Source organism: Rattus norvegicus, chromosome 2 (genome assembly GCF_036323735.1).
Source record: "Rattus norvegicus strain BN/NHsdMcwi chromosome 2, GRCr8, whole genome shotgun sequence".
NCBI classification, from domain to species: Eukaryota; Metazoa; Chordata; class Mammalia; order Rodentia; family Muridae; genus Rattus; species Rattus norvegicus.
Window position 1 is genome coordinate 211,996,585 of NC_086020.1, and position 21,681 is coordinate 212,018,265.

Sequence of the window (21,681 nt, forward strand, 5' to 3'; positions counted from 1 at the left end):
TATCCAAAAGTCTACAAAGAAGGGGAAGTAATCAATTACCTGGAATCACCTAGTACCTTTCTCTAAATCCATCCATTTCCCTATCTGCAGACTTGGTCACAGCTCTGACTACTCGGCAGCATGTTGATAGAAGCACTTGTTGGTGGGTTACTGCTCATCTGAGAGAATCTTAGTAAATTCATTTGGTACAGGATTCTGGAGCTGCAGAGGCCGAAGCTCTGTAGAGGGCTTGCACAGATTCCCAGAGCCCTGGTTTTGGTCCCTAGTACCACAGACAGCTGCCTGGTGACCATTTATAAGATTTTAAGTTAAGGCATCTAAACTTTCAAGGTTATCCTTGACTACATAGCCAGTTTGAGGCCAGCCTAGGCTACGGGCAACCAGTTTTAAAAACAAAATTAAAGAAACATAAAAAAGATTGCCTGAGGGTTACTATTCTGCAATGACAAGATCGTTAACCTACGTGGCACACTAGGAATTGTGTCATCTTGTCAACGACACCGTGTCTGCTCAAATGACCAAATCCTTCCCTAGGATGTTGACAGATTTTACATTGGTCACCAAGTCCAGTCTATTTTTCCCTATTATCCCTTCCTCTTAAATAAGAGTTACTTATTTCAATATAATTGTTTTTGTCACGATTCACACCTTCATGACATAAACTTTCTATCAATTCAGCCTGGCTCATGGCTGTTGTGCTATACTCTATTTGTTTGTGTTTTCTTTCACTGACTTAGTAAGTTTAGAATTATAAAACAGGCTTCTTACATAAGGGTCCAAATTGTAACCGATTATCTTTATCATTAGATTAAGAAAAACCAAAACATTTCTAACTGCAGTTAAGATGGCATATTCTCTATTTCCCTTGTCCTCACTGTAAAATATGCTGACCCAAAGACCCTATCCAGCAAGAAAGGGAACAGAGCAAAGGGGAATTCGTAATTGATCATGTCTAGACACCATAGATGTGAAACCTTTATCCAAACAATTAAAGCCCATGACTACTGGCACAGACTTCAAGGGCTATGGCGCAGGCTGCCCTGTCATTGGCTTTATAGCAATTATACCAACAGGCTCTTTAGAAAGGACAGAGACCACTGTTTTGCTTTTTTTGGGGGGGGGGGTGTTAAGGCCTCATTTATTTGAGGTTCTCAGTCTGCAAATATGTCCTTCCTTAAGATCTAGAAAGCTCTGCCATCATCCACCACTTTATTTTCCCTACACAGACCTTTAAAGCTATTTTTCTTTTTTCTTTTTTTTTTTTTCCGGAGCTGAGGATCGAACCCAGGGCCTTGAGCTTGCTAGGCAAGCGCTCTACCACTGAGCTAAATCCCCAACCCTAAAGCTATTTTTCAAATAAGCCAAAAACAAACAATATATTCTGTGCATTGTCCCATGAGTAGTTTAGAAAGTAATAAGCAATGAACAATGTTACCACGTACCAGAAATGAGGTAGCCTGAAGCAGTCGAAATATTTATTTTCACAAGTGATGGATCACCCCTGTACATATGTAAAACAAAACAAAACAATCCCACGTTATCCTCCTAAACATATGGACTGTTTTCTTTTTTCATCCAGCTTATTGAGACAAGGCTTCATTCGATCTAGGCTGGCCTCAAACTTGCTAGGGCCACCTTGAACTTGAATTCCTGCTATCTTGAGTTCACTCCCCTGCTAAAATCACAGGATGCACCAGTGTGTGCACAGGATGAAATGCTTGATCAGAAGGTTGTTGCCCATACTTCCCATGATGTCTACTCTAAGCCCAAGCCAGCTTCCAGGATCTTCCAAAGGACTAATCATCGATTCTTGGCACTTAAGCTAGGCTTCTAAGAACCCATCTAAGAAACCCCAGTTCATACTGGGGTTTGCAGTCAAAAACTAACCACCTAAGGATGGCCGAGAGCATACCGTGTGTTTTCTGGAGTGCTTATAACTCCTCCCAGAGGCATCGCATCCGTGGGTGATAACACAGGGTTTCTGCTTTAAACCAGGAAGCAGTATGTAACCAGCTGATGCCCCGCTGGCCAACGTGGGGAGGCTCACTATCGATTCTGGACTCTGCTGTAACCCATCTGAGCACAGTGCTAGCCAGGACAGTACTTCTGACTGCACAAACAACCATAATTTTTATGCACATACATAAACACACATGATTTTTAAAATGTACAAAACTGTAATTTTACGAAAAGACTTAATGTCTTCATACCATTTGTTCACATGAGGACTGAAATGGAATTGTAGATGCTGGTCTTTTTAAATGTCTTCATTAGTTAGAAGAAGGGACTCAATTAAATGAAGAAATCATCTCTCTTCCCTCTGATTCTGAGGCAACACTGTCTTATCAATATTACTCTACTGAGGATTGGAGGGTTTTATTACCCAGGAATATAGTCAGAACCAGACAATCTGACCCCGGTGTTGTGACTGGGGTCACAAATCCATATCAGTACAATGTATTTCTTTTCAATTTTTCTATTCATTTTTATTATTATTAGTGTATTATGCTGTGCATACACATGTATGACATGTGTGAGTGCAGACGCACACATGCTACTGTGTGTGTAAAGGTCAGAAGACAACTTTAGGAGTCTGATCTTTCACTCCACTTTTATATAGGTTAAACCCAGGTGTCCAAGCCTAGGCAGGATGTAACCTGCTAAGTGCCTCGCTTGCCTAGGATGGGATGGATCTCTCACTGTCCTTTGTGTGGTTCGTAACTTGTATTGCTTTGAAATTAACACAAGATGAAACTGGTCATAGCAGAGAAAATGCAAAAGAAAAGTCACATTTTCTTCATACATTTCGAGCTATAAATGCAAACCAGGAAAATTTATAAACCTGGAATAAATCACAGAATAAAAAAATGCAAAATTTATAATTTACTTTAGGTTAAAGTTATCAAGGCAAAACTTGACAAAGGAAAGACATCTTTTTTTTTTTTTAAATAAAACTCATTTCTCAAAGGACTGGTTCTGTTTACAATCATGTTAAGAAAATAACCGTGGGAGAAATTAAAGCTCTGATTTGTTTAGATGGAGAATACAGACTCTGGTCAAGGTATGAAATAGGCTAGAATTGCGTCACTTTCAAAAACATCTTCCTAATAAAAATGAGAATGTATCAGCTGGCAAATCTTGCCGGGATAGTTTCACACTTATGGCAGGGATGGTATCCTTGTAGTCAGTTGTTGTCGTAGTGCTGGTCAAAGCACCTGGTTAAACTGTCCCAACTCCCACACAGCTAGAGTCACGTCCCAGTCTCACTCGCTACCCACCAACTGAGCCTTCCTCAGTAACCTGTGTTCAGAAAGATGCATCTTCGTGGTTACCTTAGATTGTTACATATACTAAACCATCAAATATTTACAAGTGTTGGGTTTATTCCTTTAGCATGGCCATCTGTAAGAGCCATTTCAATTCTCTGCTGGCAAGCAATGGGTCACACGCCATTCTGAAGACAAATCTTACGCGGTGACTGTCCAGCTCGAGGAAGACACTGTTGTGCTTACATTCTCCTGCGTGAGTCAGCACTTGCAGTATGAAAGAGAACTGGCCCTCAACATGAGTGTCCAAATCTGAGACCACTTTAGTGCAACTGGCTGAAGTAGGACTGAATATAAGCACTTTAATAAGGCATGCATCAGGGATAATCGATACGCTTTGTTTTAAAGGAAGGTAAATGAGGCTTTTACTAATAGTTAGTAGCAAAGCCTGCATCAACTCAAGAGCCTGGGGAGGAAACAGCTTACCAGAGTGGATCAGCTATAGTAGCTTCATCGAAGAAGAAGAGGTATAAACCAAAAATCCCAACCAGCATAGAGTGGCACGTGGACACTACCCTGAAACGAAAGCAGGCACACACAAAGGTCTCAGTACACGAAGGTCTCAGTCCTTGTAATGAACAACTTGTTCCTTTACAGAATTCTCCATCCTGAAAGGGTCGCACCTCTAAGTGCTGAATGTTAAACAGGAAAGGTTGAAATGGAGGAGTACAGCACATCTGGGACTGACTAATACTGTCGTTCAGAGAGAGGCTCGGCTCGGCAGCAGAGCCCTTGCCTTGCATGCAGAAGGCTCTAGGTTCCATCCCCAGCACCAAAAGTAATTAGGGGCCACGTGGTGGTGGACACCTTTAATCCCAGCCATCGGAAAGCAGAGGAGTTAAGACCAGTCTGCTCTCCCTAGCAAGTTCTACACCAGCCAGAGTTATGTGACTCAAGAAATCAAGTAATGATGACAATGACAATGGTAATAAAGTCATTTAGAAACCAGAGGGCCACAGTCTTACTTTCATATGAACAAGTTCTATAATCCTGGGTGAGTCATTTCTCTGACACAGTAAGGCCACAGCCCTGCACCCTTCAAGTTCCATCAGCAGCAGTGTGGCTGCAGGATGAGTTTCCACGTCTACTGTCCTTAAATGGCTCCTTCTTATGCCCCTCACTGCTAGTACTGCCATACAAGTGCTTCACAACTGAGGTACACGTCAGGTCCATCTCTGACTTCCCAAGCAACCTGAATGGTCTGTGACCTGAAGATGCACTGTCTAAGAGATTCGGTTACCAGTGTCACGTGTATCGGCACACTTGTGACTCTGAGGAGCAATAGCAGAGAGATGCTCACGGAACCCCTTCATCATAATTAGGTAAACACTTCCAAATAGAAAAGTTGAGAACCAATGATCTGCTGATTTATTTAGTTGTTTAGTGTTCATTACTTTTTTCGAAATAGGGGATTGCTACATTCCTCAAACTGGGCTTGAACTTGTGGGGCTCACAGGATCTGCTCAAGAATCTGAAGCATCAGTACCTGGCATTAGGAGACCCTCCCCCACACCCCAGACTGGTGCTTCACCTCCCAGGGCTTGAAGTGCAGAACAGCCACCAGGTTCGGCTTTATGGGTTGCTACAGACTCAACCCAGGGCTTTATTCATACCAGAGAAACACCCCAAACTACACACAAACAGAGCTCCACCCCCAGCAACTCTTTTTAGTAAATACTGAAGTGAAAGAGTTCACAAGATCCAGGTTCTTTTCTTTTGTAGCAGAAAATACGTTTTGGATGGAAATCCATCATTTAGGCCTATCTAGTCCATGATGAAATGGCCTGCAACCTGACCACACAAGACACTGCAATCATCCACGTACAATGAGGCTGTTTTCTTAAGCCAGCTTCAAAGGTTTCACATCTTCATTTAGAATTTATAAGTATTGAAGCCTTTTTTCATTAAAATGAAAGATGCAGGAATAAACTAGAAACTACTGATGGGAGATAAATGTCTATGATATGGCCACCCCCCCCACCCCTAGTTTCTAACAGCAAAGGAAGTTCACCAACCAACATTACATTTTATATTAGAAACAGTCACTGATCCTTGAGTGTACTTGATCAGCTAGATCTCTTAAGCAGATAAACCACGTTATCCCAAACTGTATTTTACACTCACATAGGGAATCATGAGTTTGGCCAGTGACAAAGGAATTGTTGTAAATCAGGGCAGCACTTGGAAGTGCAATTAATCCAACTGGTCTAGTCTACAAGCTTGGTACTTTCAAGTCAAGCACACTTGCAAGTCAAGAAGAGCAGGATAGACATGGTATGAAGTCAAACACTGCATGTATTTACATTTGTCTTTTTTTTATAAGAGACTTATTTATTTTATTTATATGAGTACACTGTAGTTAGCTGTGTTCAGACACACCAGAAAGAGAACAGCAGGTCCCATTACAGATGGTTGTGAGCCACCATGTGGTTGCTGGGAATTGAAGTCAGGACCTCTGGAAGAACAGTTGGTACTCTTAACCACTGAGCCATCTCTCCAGCCCTATTTTTGTCTTTTTCCAGACAGGGTTTCTCTGTGTAGGCCTGACTGTCCTGGAATAGTAGATCAGGTTAGCCTGGAACTCACACAGATCTGCCTACCTCTGCCAAGTGCTGGACTTAAAAGACTCAAACACTTCAACTAGATCACCACACAGAGGGCTTCCAACAGTTATTCAAAATCCTACAAGAGGGAAACATGACCTCTCCTAAAGTCCTGACAGGTGATTAGAATCATATGTTAGAAAAGTCTCATTGTCAGCCCCGACTCTATCTACATCAGGAGGACCTGAGCTCAGTCCCCAGGACAACAGTGACAACAACAGTGAGAGATGGCTATACTTGAACAAGCTGCTGTTCAAGCAAATATGCAAATCCTATAGTAGCAGCTAAAAAGAAACACTAAGTGGAAAAAGTTGAATTTTGTTTGGAGCACATTTCGAGGCTGGAAGCAGAGTTTTAAGGCATAAAAACAGTCGAACTTTCCTTTGTCCTCTTTCTCTCTAAGTTCCAAGTATATAAGCTCAAGCAGGAAGCAGGAGAGAGAGAGAGAGAGAGAGAGAGAGAGAGAGAGAGAGAGAGAGAGAGAGAGAGAGAGAGACGAGGAAACCCCACTAGAACAGTTAAAGGAATCTCATACGAGGCCAGATTCCCACTTCAAGGCAGAACTCAGTCTCACGCCTTATAATTTCCTGTGGCACAGAACAGAGACGAGGCTGAGGGAAAGAGTTTCCAATTTCATTTCCATCTCTGCCTCCGTCTCCCCGAGTCCTCCACAGTCTTGGGGAGCTTGCAGCTACCCAAGATTCGAAAGCTTTTACAGATTCTAACCACATTGAAAAGGAAACAAAAAAAAGAACTCAGAAAAGTCCCTCTCTTCCACTCGTATTTCCCACCATTCTGTCTTCAAATGTTTGTAAAAATAATGATGTATGAGCTGGAAAGGTAGCTCAGTGGTGAGCAGTGGTTAATTAAGTTCCGACTCCCAGCATTCACCTGCAGGCTCACAGCTATCTGTAACTCAAGGGATCCCACACCCATTTCTGTCCTGCCAGCCCAGCACACAGAGCACAGACACGTGTGCAAGCCAAATATCCACATTACACAAAGTAAATATGTTTGTTGTTGTGAATTTTTCAGAAAGAAAAACAGAACTTCCAATAGTCAAGCTAAAGTCTACTTGATTTTCTCAAACCTAACTGGAAAGTGTATGTGTGTGTGTATGTATATGTATGTATATATGTATGTATATATATATATATGTGTGTGTGTGTGAATATATTTGTATATGTATATATTTGTATGTGATACACACACACACACACACACACACACACACACACACACACACACACACAGGTCCCTAACACTCTTATTTCATGTGTGTGGATGTTGTGCTCATGTGTGCCTAGTACCCATGGAGGCCAGATGAAGGCATCAGATCCCTTGGGACTGGAGTTAGGAGGCAGTACACTTGATGTGGGCGCTAGGAACTGAACCCAGATCTTCTGAAAGAGCAGCCACCACTCTTAACCAGAGTCACCTCTCCAGCCATGCCCAGTCCCTCCCTAACATCTTCCGATGTAAAAATCCTTAAGACTTTTCTTATGTGATCTCATCTTTCTTCTATTCCTAAAACCAAACAAAACCTTTGACCTCGAAATTTTTAGGAGCCTAAATGACTTCTTTTCATCCCATGAGACTATTTTCAGTCAATTTATCACATTTTCGTTGATTTACCTCGAGTTCCATTCGATCTTCTTCTCGGTGCTGAGACTGTTATAGCCCAGAGAGACTCTTGCTGAAAACCAGCAACTTATGAAATGGAAAAGAAGCTGAAAAGTGACAAAGCTGCAGCAGACGGTGCCGATGACCACGTTAGTGTTGGCCTCCATCGTCCTTCAACCTGGGAGAAAAAGGACAGCTCTAAGTCGCCCTCACACAACCAGCCTACAGCCCTTCTGAAATTTCAACAAGTATACAGCTATGCCACTAAGTTTAATAAAAGTATAATATAATAAATGTTCTGATCTAAGGATGTTTCTGCATTTACTGGTGTCATATCACACACTTTAATGTTTTTTAAATACCTAAAAGGTACCCTGTTTTACCTCACAGATCTCCATATCATAAAAAACATTGTAACCTCATGATTCAAACTTACCTTAGAAGGAAATTTCAATTGCTACAATTTCAATTATTACAATTGAAATTACTCTTTTAACAGGATTGTTTTAATAATTATATAGGCAAATCACCTGTTTCTTTTTGACTCAGTTTTCTCATCTATAAATTGAAAGAGTTGGTCGGATAATTTCTAAGAATCATTTAAGCCAAAGTCATAGACCATTGCCTGCAATAACAAACAAAAAATAAATTACAAAGTTAAAAACTGATTATATTGTGAGACACAACATTGAAGACAGAGGTTAAATTTTAAATAATTTAAAAGAACCACTCCAACTGCAAAACAGCTCAGCAGATAATAGCCCTTGTGACCCTACAAGGAACTAGAATTTAGCTCCCAGCACCCAGCGCCCACAGCTCGTAACTTGCAACCTTGTGTAATTTCAGGCCCGTGGTATCCAATACTGTCTTCTGGCCTCTATGGGTACTGCACTCATGTCTACACAATTAACTATTAAATAAATCTGCAGGGCAGTGGTAGCTCATGCCTTTAACCCAGCAACTGAGAGGCAGAGAAATAAATAAATAAATAAATCTTTTAAAAAAACAAAAACAAAAATAAACACACCATTGTAACTGTAAGTTAATGTTAATATTTTTTCTTGGACCAAAAAAAAAAAACCTCTACTCGATTTTCTCAAACCTAACTGGAAAGTGTATGTGTGTGTGTATGTATATGTATGTATATATGTATATATATATGTGAATATATTTGTATATGTATATATTTGTATGTGATACACACACACACACACACAGGTCCCTAACACTCTTATTTCATTTATTTATATCGTTTTTAAAACAACTGTTTTATTTAAAATAAAATAAAGGCACTTTAGAACAGTTAGTGGAAAGAACAGTAGTATCCACCCACATACATGTATACACACTTGAAGTATGTTTTCCATATTATTTGGCTGAACTTTGTCTTTGATAGCAGCAGCTGGGAAGCAGATCTCAACGATTTGAGGCTAACCTGGTCTACAAAGTGAGCTCCAGGTTAGCCAGAGCTACCCAGTGAAACCTGTCTCAAAAATCTTAAGGCCAAAAAACAAAACAAAACAAAAACCTAAGACATTTGCTCATATCCAGCAGGCCAGCCTTTCTCTCTGACCAGCCAGTCCTTGGAGGGGAGGAAAATGAATCAAATGAATCAATGCATGTTTTCAAGCTCCTAATTTGAAGAAATGAAGTCACCTGCTGAAGCCACCTCACCAGAGACAAAAACAAGTCATTGCCTGAGCCGCAGCATCCAACCCACTTCATCCCCTGCCAACCAGGACCATAATTTGAATCAATCTCCCACAGACTCCTCCTGACAAGACTTGTGTGTCCATAATGAATCCTCTTCTCCATCCCCGTCCAGTGCCCCTCGATGTATGCTTAGTAAAATTATTGATACTGTCATTCTTCTCTGCACCACTCCACTAACTTTATGGCTTATTACTTTTTATATTTATTTTAGTTCAATCTGTGCACTGGACATTAAAAATTAGTTTGTGGTCTTTTAGTCTAGGTTTGCAATTAATCAAATAGTACATGAAAGCAAGCTTCGTGCATCAACTCAATGTGTTACAACGTACTGTGTGCAACCTTTTCTAGAGGTCAGACAGATGCAAACCTGGAGGCCCCAGGTACAGCTAACTAGAGAAATGGTGGAATCAGTCGCCAGAAGACACAGAGAGTATGCACTCCACGGAGAGGATGCTTTGGCGGAAGGCTTTGCATGCTCGCCACCGGCCCTGCTGGAGCATGGGCTGCTGGTGCCTCTGTTAAAATTCAATGTATGCATGGGCATTTCTTGACTGCTTCCTAAAAGTTGTCATAAAACTCATTGTGCATTCCCAGGTTTGTGACTCATAAACTAATATCCTAAAGAAAGCATTCACCATTAAGAAAGCTTTTATTCCCAGCTGCTGTTCTAGAAAGACAGAGACAAGGACGGGTAGATTGCTGTAAACACACACGCACGCACGCACACACGCACGCACGCACGCACGCACGCACGCACGCACGCACGCACGCACACATGCACAGGGCCAGCCTGGTCTACAGGGAAAAAAAATGTCTAAAAAACAAAAAGAAGGAAGAAAAGCAAAGAAAAAAAAAAGGAATAAAGAAAGACAATATGGGCCCAGAAGGTAGCTGACTGAGTGGAAGGTACTTGTCACAAGCAGAGCTCCAATCCACGTGTGGATTGAGAACATCAATTCCTGCAAATTGTCTTCTGACCTCCACATGTATGCTTAACACATATGCAAGGACACACATACAATCACACACACACACACACACACACACACACATGTACATATCATGCGTACATACACACATAAATTAAATAAATATAGATTTTTAAAAATTAAAAAATGCATTTCTTCCCCCCTCCCCCAGGTCCTAGATTTTGTGAATTAATCATTATGGTGGACAAATACCTTATATAGTTTTTTTAAAAGATTCTTACTTTACATGTATTAATTATTGTTGTGCCTGCGCATATGAATGTATGTACACCCGGTGCATGCCTGGCATGGACAGAGGCCAGAAGAGGGCGTCGGGTTCACTGGAACTAGAGTTATGGATGGTGTGAGTCAGCACATGGGTGCTTTGAGTAGAACCCGGATCCTCTGAAAGGAGAGTAAGCGCTTTTAACTGCTGAGTCACCCTCCCCAACCCCCAATATTTTATACAGATTTATTTTCTGTTTTCTTGGGGTATATGATGACAGTATTTCTCTGCAGAGGATGGGGTTCCATTTATAACTAAACAAAGAGTACCATATATTACGATGTGGCTTCTATTAAAGGCTCTGCAGACAGAAGCTAATTAAATTGTTCTATCTCAGATCTGCTTCTTAGTAAGCAGCTGCGTGCTTAATCAGTCATGTCAAATCAAGGACTCATCTAGAGATTTTTTTTTTTAAATGTCCCACAGAAAGCTAAGGCCTCTTGGTAGCAGCAGTTGCCCCTGTCTGTTCACTTCTGATGCCAATCAGAGGATGGAACGGTAACAATGGACAGAGAAAATGACGCCTAATATTAGCCTAGAAAAAGGGTCGTTGCGGACTTGGCAATCACTAAGCATTGGAAACCACAGCGAGAGTGGAGAAGCATTAAGCCTCATTCATGTACCTCTACATGTGGCCAGCAGCTGGCAGGAGGCAAGGAAGCTGTCCTAGTGGGAGCTGTCCTAGTGGAAGCTGTCCTAGTGGGAGCTGTCCTAGTGGGAGCTGTCCTAGTGGGAGCTGTCCTAGTGGGAGCTGTCCTAGTGGGAGCTGTCCTAGTGGGAGCTGTCCTAGTGGGAGCTGTCCTAGAGAAGAGCAGCTGAAACAGACAGGGAAGGTGTACACACCTGTTGAGAAATTAAGTCTACCATATAGTTAGCTGTCTTGATTCACAAGAATTGTAGACACTAAGAAAACTTCCATGATCTTAGGTCACCTTAGCTTACCTCTCTCCCCTCACTAGGAGAGCCCTCCCCCTGCAGGAGAACACTCATGAGAGTGGCATGGGCCCTGAAATAGCAAAGGGTCATTCACAACTTCACTTCAGAGAACAATACAGCCAACCTCTGCCACCTGTCAGCTGTATCCCAGGCTTTGGGCTTGTGTCTGGAGTGCTAACAGGAGGAGACCTGTGAGCCAGGAGGGAGGCAAGGATATGTATTTAAAATCCTAAAGTTCGGGGTGCACCCGGATGCTCCTTTCTCACTAGGAAATAGTACCCAGCAGACATACACGGTGAGTGGTATTCAGTGACTTGAATAAAAGAGTGTAAGGAAAGAAGACATCCTCTTTGGGGCGAAAGGGGCACACAGGAGTGCAGAGGCCAGAACACAACCTTGGATGTCATTCCTCAGGAGCTGTCTTGCCTGTATTCTTTTTGAGATATAATGTCTCTTTGGCCAGGACCTAGCTCAAATAAGCTACACTACCTAGTCAGTGAGCCTGTCTCTTGCCTTCCTAGAACTGGCATTTTTTTCTTTAAACAAGGATTCTGAGAATCAAACTTAGGTCCTTATGTTTGTCTGGTAAGCACTTTACCAGGTGAGAGCCATCTTCACAACCCAAAACCTTCCCTTCTATTGAAATCCCAATGATTTGAGGCAGAAGCTCCCACAGCTCAGTTCCCCTCAGGGTGTTTAGAACCAACTCCTCACCCACAACCATAACGCAGACCCTCATTCCCTCCTCTGTTCATTATCCACTGGTAAGTACAGGGGTTTCTGAGGGAATCAGCAAAGTCGTCTCCACTCAGGCATGCAAGTAAACATTGCCTAGACGTGCAGTGCTAAAAACCCTCCAAGGGGCATGGGGTAGGGCTGTGTGTTTGTCTTTAAGAGCAACGGGGCAGAAGGAAGCGGAGAACAATGCCTCACTCATGCTTAGCATTCCTTTTCCATCCCTAGCAAGCTTCCTTCCCTGTTTTCCACATTTATTCCAGATACACAAGTCAGCCAATTCCCAGTTGTCCCTCTCTTCTGATAGAAACATTTCTGCTCATTTCACCTAGAAAATGAAGGCTACCGGGCACACTCTCTTAACCTGATACATGTCTGCTGCCTCGCTGTAGCCGGAACCTCCTCTCTGCACACTAAATTCTGCCTGGTTATGCATTCCTCATGCCTAACACGGCTCTGGTTATGTGCAGCTCTGGTACTCAGCCCCAGTGTGCCAGTGCACCAGTCCTGGATGCTTCCCTATGTAGTCACACAGGTCCCCAAGACTCTGTGTCCCCAGATGAGCTGAGCCTAAAGCAGCCCTTCCTCCAAGGCTTCCTAGCCAAGTGAATGGCACTATCTCACCTCCCACTTCCCATCTCTCAACCTACATCAGCTTGGCCATCCCTGATGCCTTCCTGTGTCACCAGTGACAAGGTGGCAAGTTTAAAAGACTAGAGGATGTCAAACAAAAGGCAAACTTCCGTCCAAAGTTCCGAACATTTCTCGTAGTGGATTTATGACTAATTTGAAAAAGAGTGACTGGCTAACAAAACTTGGCAAATCCTAAGCTAGTTGGTGGGTCATATAAAGAACTGGATTTCTCCTGGCTGACATGATGGCTACAAATCACAAAGAAAAACTATGATAGGGTAAACTTAAACACACACACCAAGAGACAGACAGACACAGAGATGGAGTGCCTCAATAGTTTATCAATGAGAGGTAACCGTATAATAAACCATGCACAAGGAATCAAGCTTCAAACTCACTTAAAATCAGCCTAGGTAAAGTATAGCTTTCTGTCAAAAGTCTGAGTGCCCTTTTACCCAGAATAAATCACACAGTAAAGAACTGTTGAATTTATACTAAAGCAGTGGGTTTAGAAATAAACCATGTCATGAAGAGTTAATGAGCTTGGGAAGGAGATTTCTTAGTAAGGACTCAGGAGGTTAGCGGTCTCGCCCTGGTTTCTGAACCTAGCACCGTATAAACCAGGCGTAGTGCTAGATGCCTGTAACCCTAGCACGGTTGTTAGCTGTGTAATTTGATCTCGGCATCCTTCCCTTAACTGAACCTGACATGGCTCTCAAGGGAGCATAATTCTGTCCCTTAGAGGGACAAGGACGACTCTGAGCATATGGGTCCCACTGGGTGGCTTCTGCTTCCATCAGCCTACAGAAGAGGAAATCCCAGGCCCTGGTGCTGCTCCAGCCAAGAGAGCTGCTCCAGCCAAGCCTACCTGGCTGCAACTCATCAGTATTTATCAGCCACCACTAAAAATGATAACAACAATGATTACAAACTTATAGCTCACTCTCTGTTTCATGCTATGGTTCAAAATGTGAGCTCTGGCATCCTGATCCAGGTACCGTGCCTGGTGCTACCATGCTGTCCCTACATCTATGCACTGTAACCCTCTGGAACAATACAGCTGAAACTAACTCTTTCTACTGTAAATTTGTTGGGCATGGTGCTCTATCACAACACAAATAGTAATTGATATAGCAATTACATGCCAGAAGTAACTGAAATCGGTGAGCATTATCTGTGAGGGGTCAAACAGTCCTCTCCCTGCACTAGAACCCCACTGCCTTGGCTGACCCATCTTTTCTGGTACCAGCCATTCCCCAGTGGTAGCTCAGCCCTGCCTCCTGCACACAGCATTCATCCTGCTGCCCTCCCAGCAGCAGACTTCCTGGCTGGTCCTCCTGTAAACTCTCTTTCTGTGTCTTCCTAGCCCCATGCTTCCAGGTCAGCCATTACATAAGAGAAGTCTCTAAGCCACTTGGCCTCCTGCCATCTAACTTGCCCAGGGTGAATCCACCAATACAGACACCTGTAGCTTTAGTCACCATTTAGATGAAGAAAACTAAAGTTTAAAACCTCCATTCCCCAGAGTGCTTGAGGCCTGAGGTGCACAGAGCCAGCTGCTCCCTGCCCTTACTACATGGGACCATCCTGTGGCCATCTCAAACCAGCTCACAACCTGGCCCCTAAAGGTCATCTCAGTGTCCCCTGCTCTGGGAATAGCCTTCTACTACGTTACCATATCCTGTCTACTCTAAAGTCCTATAGATTTTGCTCCTTAAATAGCTTTCAAATGATCTATTTTCTCCTCTAGCTACCTCATCGCTTTTCTGGCACATCCCCACACTCCTTACTGTGAAGGACTGAAGGGCTCAGGGGACTCTTTGGTGAGATCATCTCCAATCATGGCACCTCTAAGTCCATCCTCACAATCCTCATGTCCCTGATGCTCCCCTAAGGAAGGCTTTGCCTCATCTCCAGGCTCCCTTTCTCCCTCCACGAGGCCTTCGTCCATCCTATTCCCACACTCCCAATGTCATTCCGCCCTCACCTCCTCATAGCTGAGATAGAGTCTCTCATAAGCACACATTTATTCAATGTCTGTTAATAAAACAGTGACCTCCCACTCCTAACTTCATGTTTTTTTAATAACCTACAGGTTGAGGTTGTGCAGCCCACATACTGACCAACAAAGTCCTCCCAAAAGCCACACATGCCCGAAGAACTCTTTCCTCCCCAGGAGCTGCTCTTCTCTCCACATTCCTACTGTGTGAGTGATTTCCATCCTTCAAGAACTTTATCATCTACCATCTATCAACTTTATCAGTTGACAACCTAGCTATCACAGCATAAATGTATGCTGACTTCGAAAAGACCTCATTGTTAAACATGTCCAAAAGCAGAGTGCCAACATAGATGGGGCAATACGACAACAACAACAACAACACTATCCCACCTTTAATTCCTCCATTCACCATGACATGCATTCCAAAGTCTCTTGTGTACTGCACTGTGTTTTCAAAGTCTGATCAACCGCCCAGGTATTTATGCACTTATTAACATTCTCATGGGCCTAACATGTAGGATTGAAGTCTTCCCTGCAAACTAAGTCATGAGTGAGTAAATGAACAGGGGATGAGCTACTTACCAAGACCTGTCTAAATGCTGACAGTGTCCACAACTGACCACAGGTTTGACAGTTTCTATGTAAAGATTAACCCACACTTTGACTTTTCATTCATGAGGCCCAGCAAGCAATAAGGCAAATAACCACGAACATCTCAGCCAACTACAGTTACAATCTTTGTCTTTATTTTTGATTTTAGGTGGCATTTGGGAATCAATCTGGGGCTTCATATATGCAAAACAACCGCTCTACCACCGGCTACCTCCAACTCTCTTTTCTCTTTTCAAAAGGAAGAACCTAAGTTGCTCGTTGGCCTTGAACTCGTTCTGCATGTTCTGGATGTCAGCCTCCCAGGTACCTATGAACACTGATGTGCATGTTTAGTAGGTGTTTTGCCAGTAGCCTGTGCACCGCATGCATGCCTGGTACTCAAGGAAGTCAGGAGAGCTAAGAACAGCTGTGAGCCAACATGCAGGTGCTAGGAAGCAAACCTAGATCTTTTGGTAGAGCAGCCAGTGCTCTTCTTAAAAGCTAAGGGATTTCTCCAACCCCTTGTTTTATTGTTGCTAAATTATGCCTTGACCGCTATGTAAAAAATTTAGGAGAATTACATGTCTCCGTTTTCTTCTTTTCTGAGCAAAGTTAAAGAGCCATCATCAGCGTCACTGCTAGAGTCTGCAGGGCCTACAATCAACAGGCAATAGGATGACACAGATACATGGGTCCTAACAACCATCTCTCTATGTCTGTGTGCGTGCGCGTGTGTGTACATTCAAAGGATGAAACACAGGACCGTGCACGTACTGTGTGACCTCTCTACGTACCGCTAAGCTACGCCCTGGACCTTCCTCCTTTTCTCTAAGGCAGGATCTCACTAAGTAGACCTGGTCACTATGTAGACTACTCACTTCCTGACATCTGCCAAGGTGTTTGCCGCTAAACCTAGCAATGGCACTGCTTTTTAACCAGAAGTCATTGAAGGGAAAAATGGCCTACCAGGAAAAGCTGAGGGACCCTAAGTTAAGTCCCTACTTATCTGAAACATGTGATCTCCATTAGGGTTTAACAAGGAAACGGCTCACTGCTGCAGAAAAAATTTCTCCACGGCTCGCTCTTCCCTGAAGAGTCAACCAATACGGGGGGGGGGGGGGGGGGGGGACAAGGAGGTCATTTACGTTTGCCCTCTAGTCCCTTACCCTGTTACTGACCTACCCAGTGAGAATGAATGCATTCTAAAGAAACAGGGGCTCTCCTCTTTGGCTCAGACTGTTGATGAATAAACCCAAGAAATTAGTATTTCCTTTTCAGCTGAAAGAAAATGGAGGACACCCTGGAGGCATCCAAAGAAGAAACCTGTCTCTAGGAGAAAGAGTTACAACTTGTGAGATGACAATGGTGGGCAGGAGACCACACCTTATGCTATTTAGGCCCTGTCCTCACGTCAGGACCTCCAGGAGATGGACTGGGGAAGTCCCTGGATCTCTTCCCAATGTGGTCACTTTCAACAAATCTCCTTGTCCTGCCTTCCACTATTAATGTGGCTCCTTTGGTTAGTTTTGTGAGGGTGGGGAGCCAACCCTGGCTTGCTGGAGCACAGACTGTGACCCCTGAGTCTGGGAACAATCTTCCAACCTTTTTGTCCCCAGCAGCATTTAAGTGAAAGATAGATTCTTCAATTCTTCCTGCTACAGACCCTGGCAACTAAGACTTAGCAGTTGTGTTAATAACAAAATGTAACATGCCCTCACAATTCTGTCATAAGTTAAGCACAGGAGCGCAGGAAAGGAAGCTAAATCTAAATCCTAATGGGAGCACTGTGCGGGTCACCCAGGGAGTATCTGTGCAAGCTCTAGGTGGCCCCACCTTATCCACAGGTCAGAGAGAACTCCTGACAATTCCTATCTCTACAGAAACTCTCTTTAATCAAAGATCTTATCTGACATAACCCTGTCACTCCGTTGCTATCTTAAATGCCTTCTAGGACTTTCTCTGATCTCTGCACAGGGCAGTTTCTATGGTCATTTCTGTTGTATTTATTTACTCATTTGCTGGGAGGGAGTAAAAGGAACTTGGTAGCTTGGAACAAACTAGCAACTCAAGGCAAAGCTCGAACTCCCTGCCATCCTCCTGCCTCTGGCACCCAAGTGCGAAGATTTCAGGGATGAGCCATGACACCTATCCCGAGGTCTTCCTGTAGTTTATTATAATGAGACTTTTTTGATAAAGATTTTCTCAAAGAGCTAGTTCCTGCCAAAGTTGTCCGACATGGCAGATGTGAGGTGCCACCATCCCTGCTCCCTCTGACCAGGTTATTAACTGGGATTTTAAATCATTTCTATTTTATCATCCTCGACTGCACTTTATATGCTTTAGTTTGTTGGGGGCCTTCCCTGCTTGCTTGTTGTTCAGTCCTCAAGATGGAACCTAGGAGCCTGCAGATGCTGGGCAAGTACCCCGCCCAGGTGGCCCTGAACTTCCCATCCTGGCGGCCCCATTCCGATTCCTGTTCTAGCTCTTATCTTAGAAATAAATGACGCCCGGTATTCACGTGTTGCAGGTCACCCTTATCTTTTGGCATATCTGGTTGTGTTCTTCCTGCTTTTTATTTTCGGCAGCTGACATTTGTTCCCAAGACTTTGCAGGAATGCCTAACAAGAAATATGGTCCCTCCTGGCAAGAACCTCCTTACCAGTTCTCCCTTAACCCCACTGCTCCTACCCACCCCTAGGACATCCAGCTGAGTTTCTAGGGCCCAGAGGCTCAGAGTACACACGTGATTTAAACGTACTTAAAACTCTTTTCTTTTTATAAAGAAGCTTTTGTTCTTTAAACTTGAGTTCCGATTAGAGCTGCAGAATTTTCGGATAAACCAGAACATCTTGGCGTAGGGGGTGGAGAGTAATTGGGACGTCACACTACTGACTGCAGTTTCTGGCACAAATCAAGATGCAGGCTTAAAAGCTGGTACCGTTTAAAAGCTAGCCTTTGATAAAATTAACATTTCCAATGCGATGCTAGGCCTGTGCGGTAAGAGCCCTGCCACTGAGGGACAGGTGGCCAAGCATCAGCTAGGAAGCTGCTGGAAGCCAGAGTTTTCTTCCAAGCCTCTGCTACGCTTATTTTCAAATCAGTGCCCTTCCCTTCCCAGAGAGATCTCAGCAGGAGCTGCTGGCGTAGAACCTCTTCTGGCCCTCTGCCAACACCATGAAATCAAGGAAAAACTGGACAACACACAAGTTTTCCCGAATAATTTCTTCTCTATTTTAAGGGAGGAGAGGGGAAAGGGACAGGATTGGAGACCTGCCAAGCTTCCCAGGAAGTCAGAACCTAAAGAGCTGGGAGATTCTTCTCACCACACACAATCAGCAGTCCACTGGCCACAGGCAAGTCCTTGGCATGCTGAGAATTAGCTAAGGCAAGACTCTGCCTCCTACCTTCTGCTTTCTTTTTCCTTCCTGCTCCCCTCAGGAGAGTATTAACTGGGGTTAGAGAAGCTCAAGGGCCAACTCAATGGGTTTGGAAGACTTACTCCATTTAGCAAGAGAGAACTAGATTTGTTAAAAATAATACACCCTGGGCAGATCAGTCATGGGGCTCACACCTTTAAACCCAGTACTCTTAAATTCCAGGGAGGCAGAGGTAGGTAGATAGATCTCTGAGTTTCAGAACAGCCAGAGCTACATAATAAAGAAACCCTGTCAGAAGAAGAAAAAGAGGAAGTAGTAGTTATCCTCAGTAAGATACAAATTATATACAATAGGCATGCATAAGAATGCCTATATTACCAAATGTTTCTGTTGCTTTAATGCCTTAATAGTCACCATTACAGTACACAATACATGTAGTGACATAAAGTAGTAAGCTTTAATGGCCACCAATCACTTTGTAATTTGACACACTACCACTCCCAACCAGATGGAGTCTCTACCTTAATCACCTGGGCTGGCCTTGCCACCGGCTGATACATGGAATACAGCAGAAGGGAAGGCCTGGGAGTTATAGAGCAGAAGCGGCTCTCACAGCAACTGTCAATGGCTGCTCTTCATGCTCCTGAACCGGTGTGCTGGCCATGAGCCCACGAGGAGGAAACTGAGGCTGGAAATTGCAGTTGGCCTCCAACACTCAAAACCAATGACTAGCCACACTAGCAGGCCATCCGGGATCTTCCAGCCCAGTGACCCTGAAGCTAATGCACCCCCTCCTGAGTCTGTGCCTGTATTAGTCAGGGTTCTCTAGAGTCACAGAACTTATAGAATGTCTCTATATATTAAGGGAATTTGTTGTGATGACAAATTTGAATTTGTCTTAGTCCAACTACCCCCAAAATGGTCAGCTGTGGATGGGAAGTCCAAGAATCTGGAGTTGCTCAGTCTCACAAGACTAGGTGTTTCAGTTGGTCTTCTGTAGAAGTAGATTCCAGCAGACGGGCTGGCAAGTAAGTGCAAGTCCTCGGGAAAAGAGGGAATCTTCCTTCTTTGAATGTCCTTACATAATCTCCAGCAGGTGTGGCCCAGATTAAAGGTGTGTACTACCGCTCCTGGATCGGCAACTTGCTTAGTCCCAGGCTGACCTTGAACTCAGATCTCCTTGCCTTCAGTCTCCTGGGATTAAAGGTGTGTACTACCTTGCCTGGGCTTAAGCTTTTCATGGCCACTGAGCCTCTAGAGCTCCATGCCAAGATCCCGGTGAGAAACTTCCAGCCTCAAGATCTGGATCCCAGGTGAACCCTCCAGTTCAGAGTGTAGTTCATCCAGATAGTCAAGTTGACGACCAGGAATAGCCACTGCAGTCCCCTCTGAAGGCCTTCCTAGCCACCCCCGAGAAATAACACTGTTTAAGATGTTCCACCAAGAATGGGGATTCCTATGTGATGGCACATGCCTGTAAGGCATACAAGACTGGCAGGAGGATCCGGAATGCAAGGTCATCCTTGGCAATACAGGGATCTAAACCAACAGAGGCTATCAGAGAGCCCCTCTAAAAACAAAGTAAAATAGAGCCTGACTAGGTATAGTGTCTCATGCCTTTAATCCCAGCACCGGGGGATGTAGAAGCTAGCCTGGTCTACATAGTTTGTTCCAAGCCAGTCAAGGATACAGTGAAGGGGTTGGGGATTTACCTCAGTGGCAGAGCGCTTGCCTAGCAAGCGCAAGGCCCTGGGTTCGGTCCTCAGCTCCGAAAAAATAAATAAATAAATAAATAAATAAATAAATAAGGATACAGTGAGACCTTGTCTTTAAAAGAGAAAAGAATACACACACCACACAGTGCTTAGTACTATTAAGTCCTTTCTTAAGCAAGAAATATCACACCTACCCTCTCTGTTAGCCCTGAACCATACAATCTGACATTGTCTAACTCCCATTAAATCATTCTTTTTCTCCTAGGCCTAAAAGTCCTAAAGCTCATTTATATTGATGATCCGATTTGAGTTTGGTGGTTTAAATAAGACTCTCAAAGCACAGAAATTAGTAGCACGAAGAGACAGCCTATATAGAATGGAAGGATATCTTTGCTAGCTATACTCTAATAGGGGATTCTAACTGTATTAATAATAACTCAAAATCAAGCACCAAGAAAGCCAACCTACGAATGTGTAAGTGGACCAGACAATTCTCAAAGTACAAACAGCCGGCAAATACATGGGGGACATGCTTAGTCATCTCGGAAACACAAATCAAACTATGAGACTCTACCTCAGCCGCTAACGACAGAAAAACAAACAAGAGAAGGTAGTGGGGGTGTGGCCTGTGTGGAAACTCACTGTTGGGGATGTAGGTTACGGAGACCACTGAGAGAATCAATATGAAGGTTCCTCCAAGGCCTAAAAGGACTTCCATGTGATCCCGCCATACTACTCCTGGGTATATACCTAAAGGAACCTTAAGTATACATACCAGAGATAACCTGCCCGTCCATATTTACTGTAGCACTATTCCCAGTACCCAAGGTGAAATCAACTGTGGAGTCCATCAACAGATGAAGAAACATGGTAGACATACACAGTGGAATTCTACTCAGCCATGACAAAGAACAAAATTATACCATCTGTGGGAAATGGGTAGGACTAGAAACTGTCATACAGTGTAAGCCACATTCAGAAAGACAGATCTTGCATGTTTTCTCATGTGTGGCATGGAGGGTTTTTTGTTTGGTTTAACGTATATGAAATGAAAGCAGACAAGGAAAGGACAAGACTACTTGGAAGGAACTAATTTCCAAAGGGAAACAAAAGAGGATAATATGTGGGGAAAATAACAAGTAGCCTGAATCAGTGTACTCTGCTCACACCCCT

General features: G+C 43.6%; 1 protein-coding gene across 11 annotated transcripts in view; it reads right to left on the reverse strand.

Moving 5' to 3' along the window:
• Tlcd4 (TLC domain containing 4) overlaps positions 1–21,681 on the reverse strand; it is a 75,272-nt gene that overhangs the window by 26,973 nt on the left and 26,618 nt on the right. For 6 of the 11 annotated variants that reach the window (XM_039102803.2, XM_039102801.2, XM_006233246.5 and 3 more), the window contains 4 exons: positions 8,083–8,177; positions 7,565–7,730; positions 3,753–3,842; positions 1,443–1,501 (listed from right to left, as the gene is read on the reverse strand). In XM_039102803.2, coding sequence (XP_038958731.1) covers positions 1,443–1,501; positions 3,753–3,842; positions 7,565–7,719 — 304 coding nt within the window. In that variant the 5' untranslated portion in view covers positions 7,720–7,730; positions 8,083–8,177. Of the gene's footprint in view, positions 1–1,442; positions 1,502–3,752; positions 3,843–7,564; positions 7,731–8,082; positions 8,178–21,681 lie in introns of those variants that run through there. The other 5 variants (XM_006233252.5, XM_006233251.5, XM_063282296.1 and 2 more) reach the window with 2 other exon arrangements.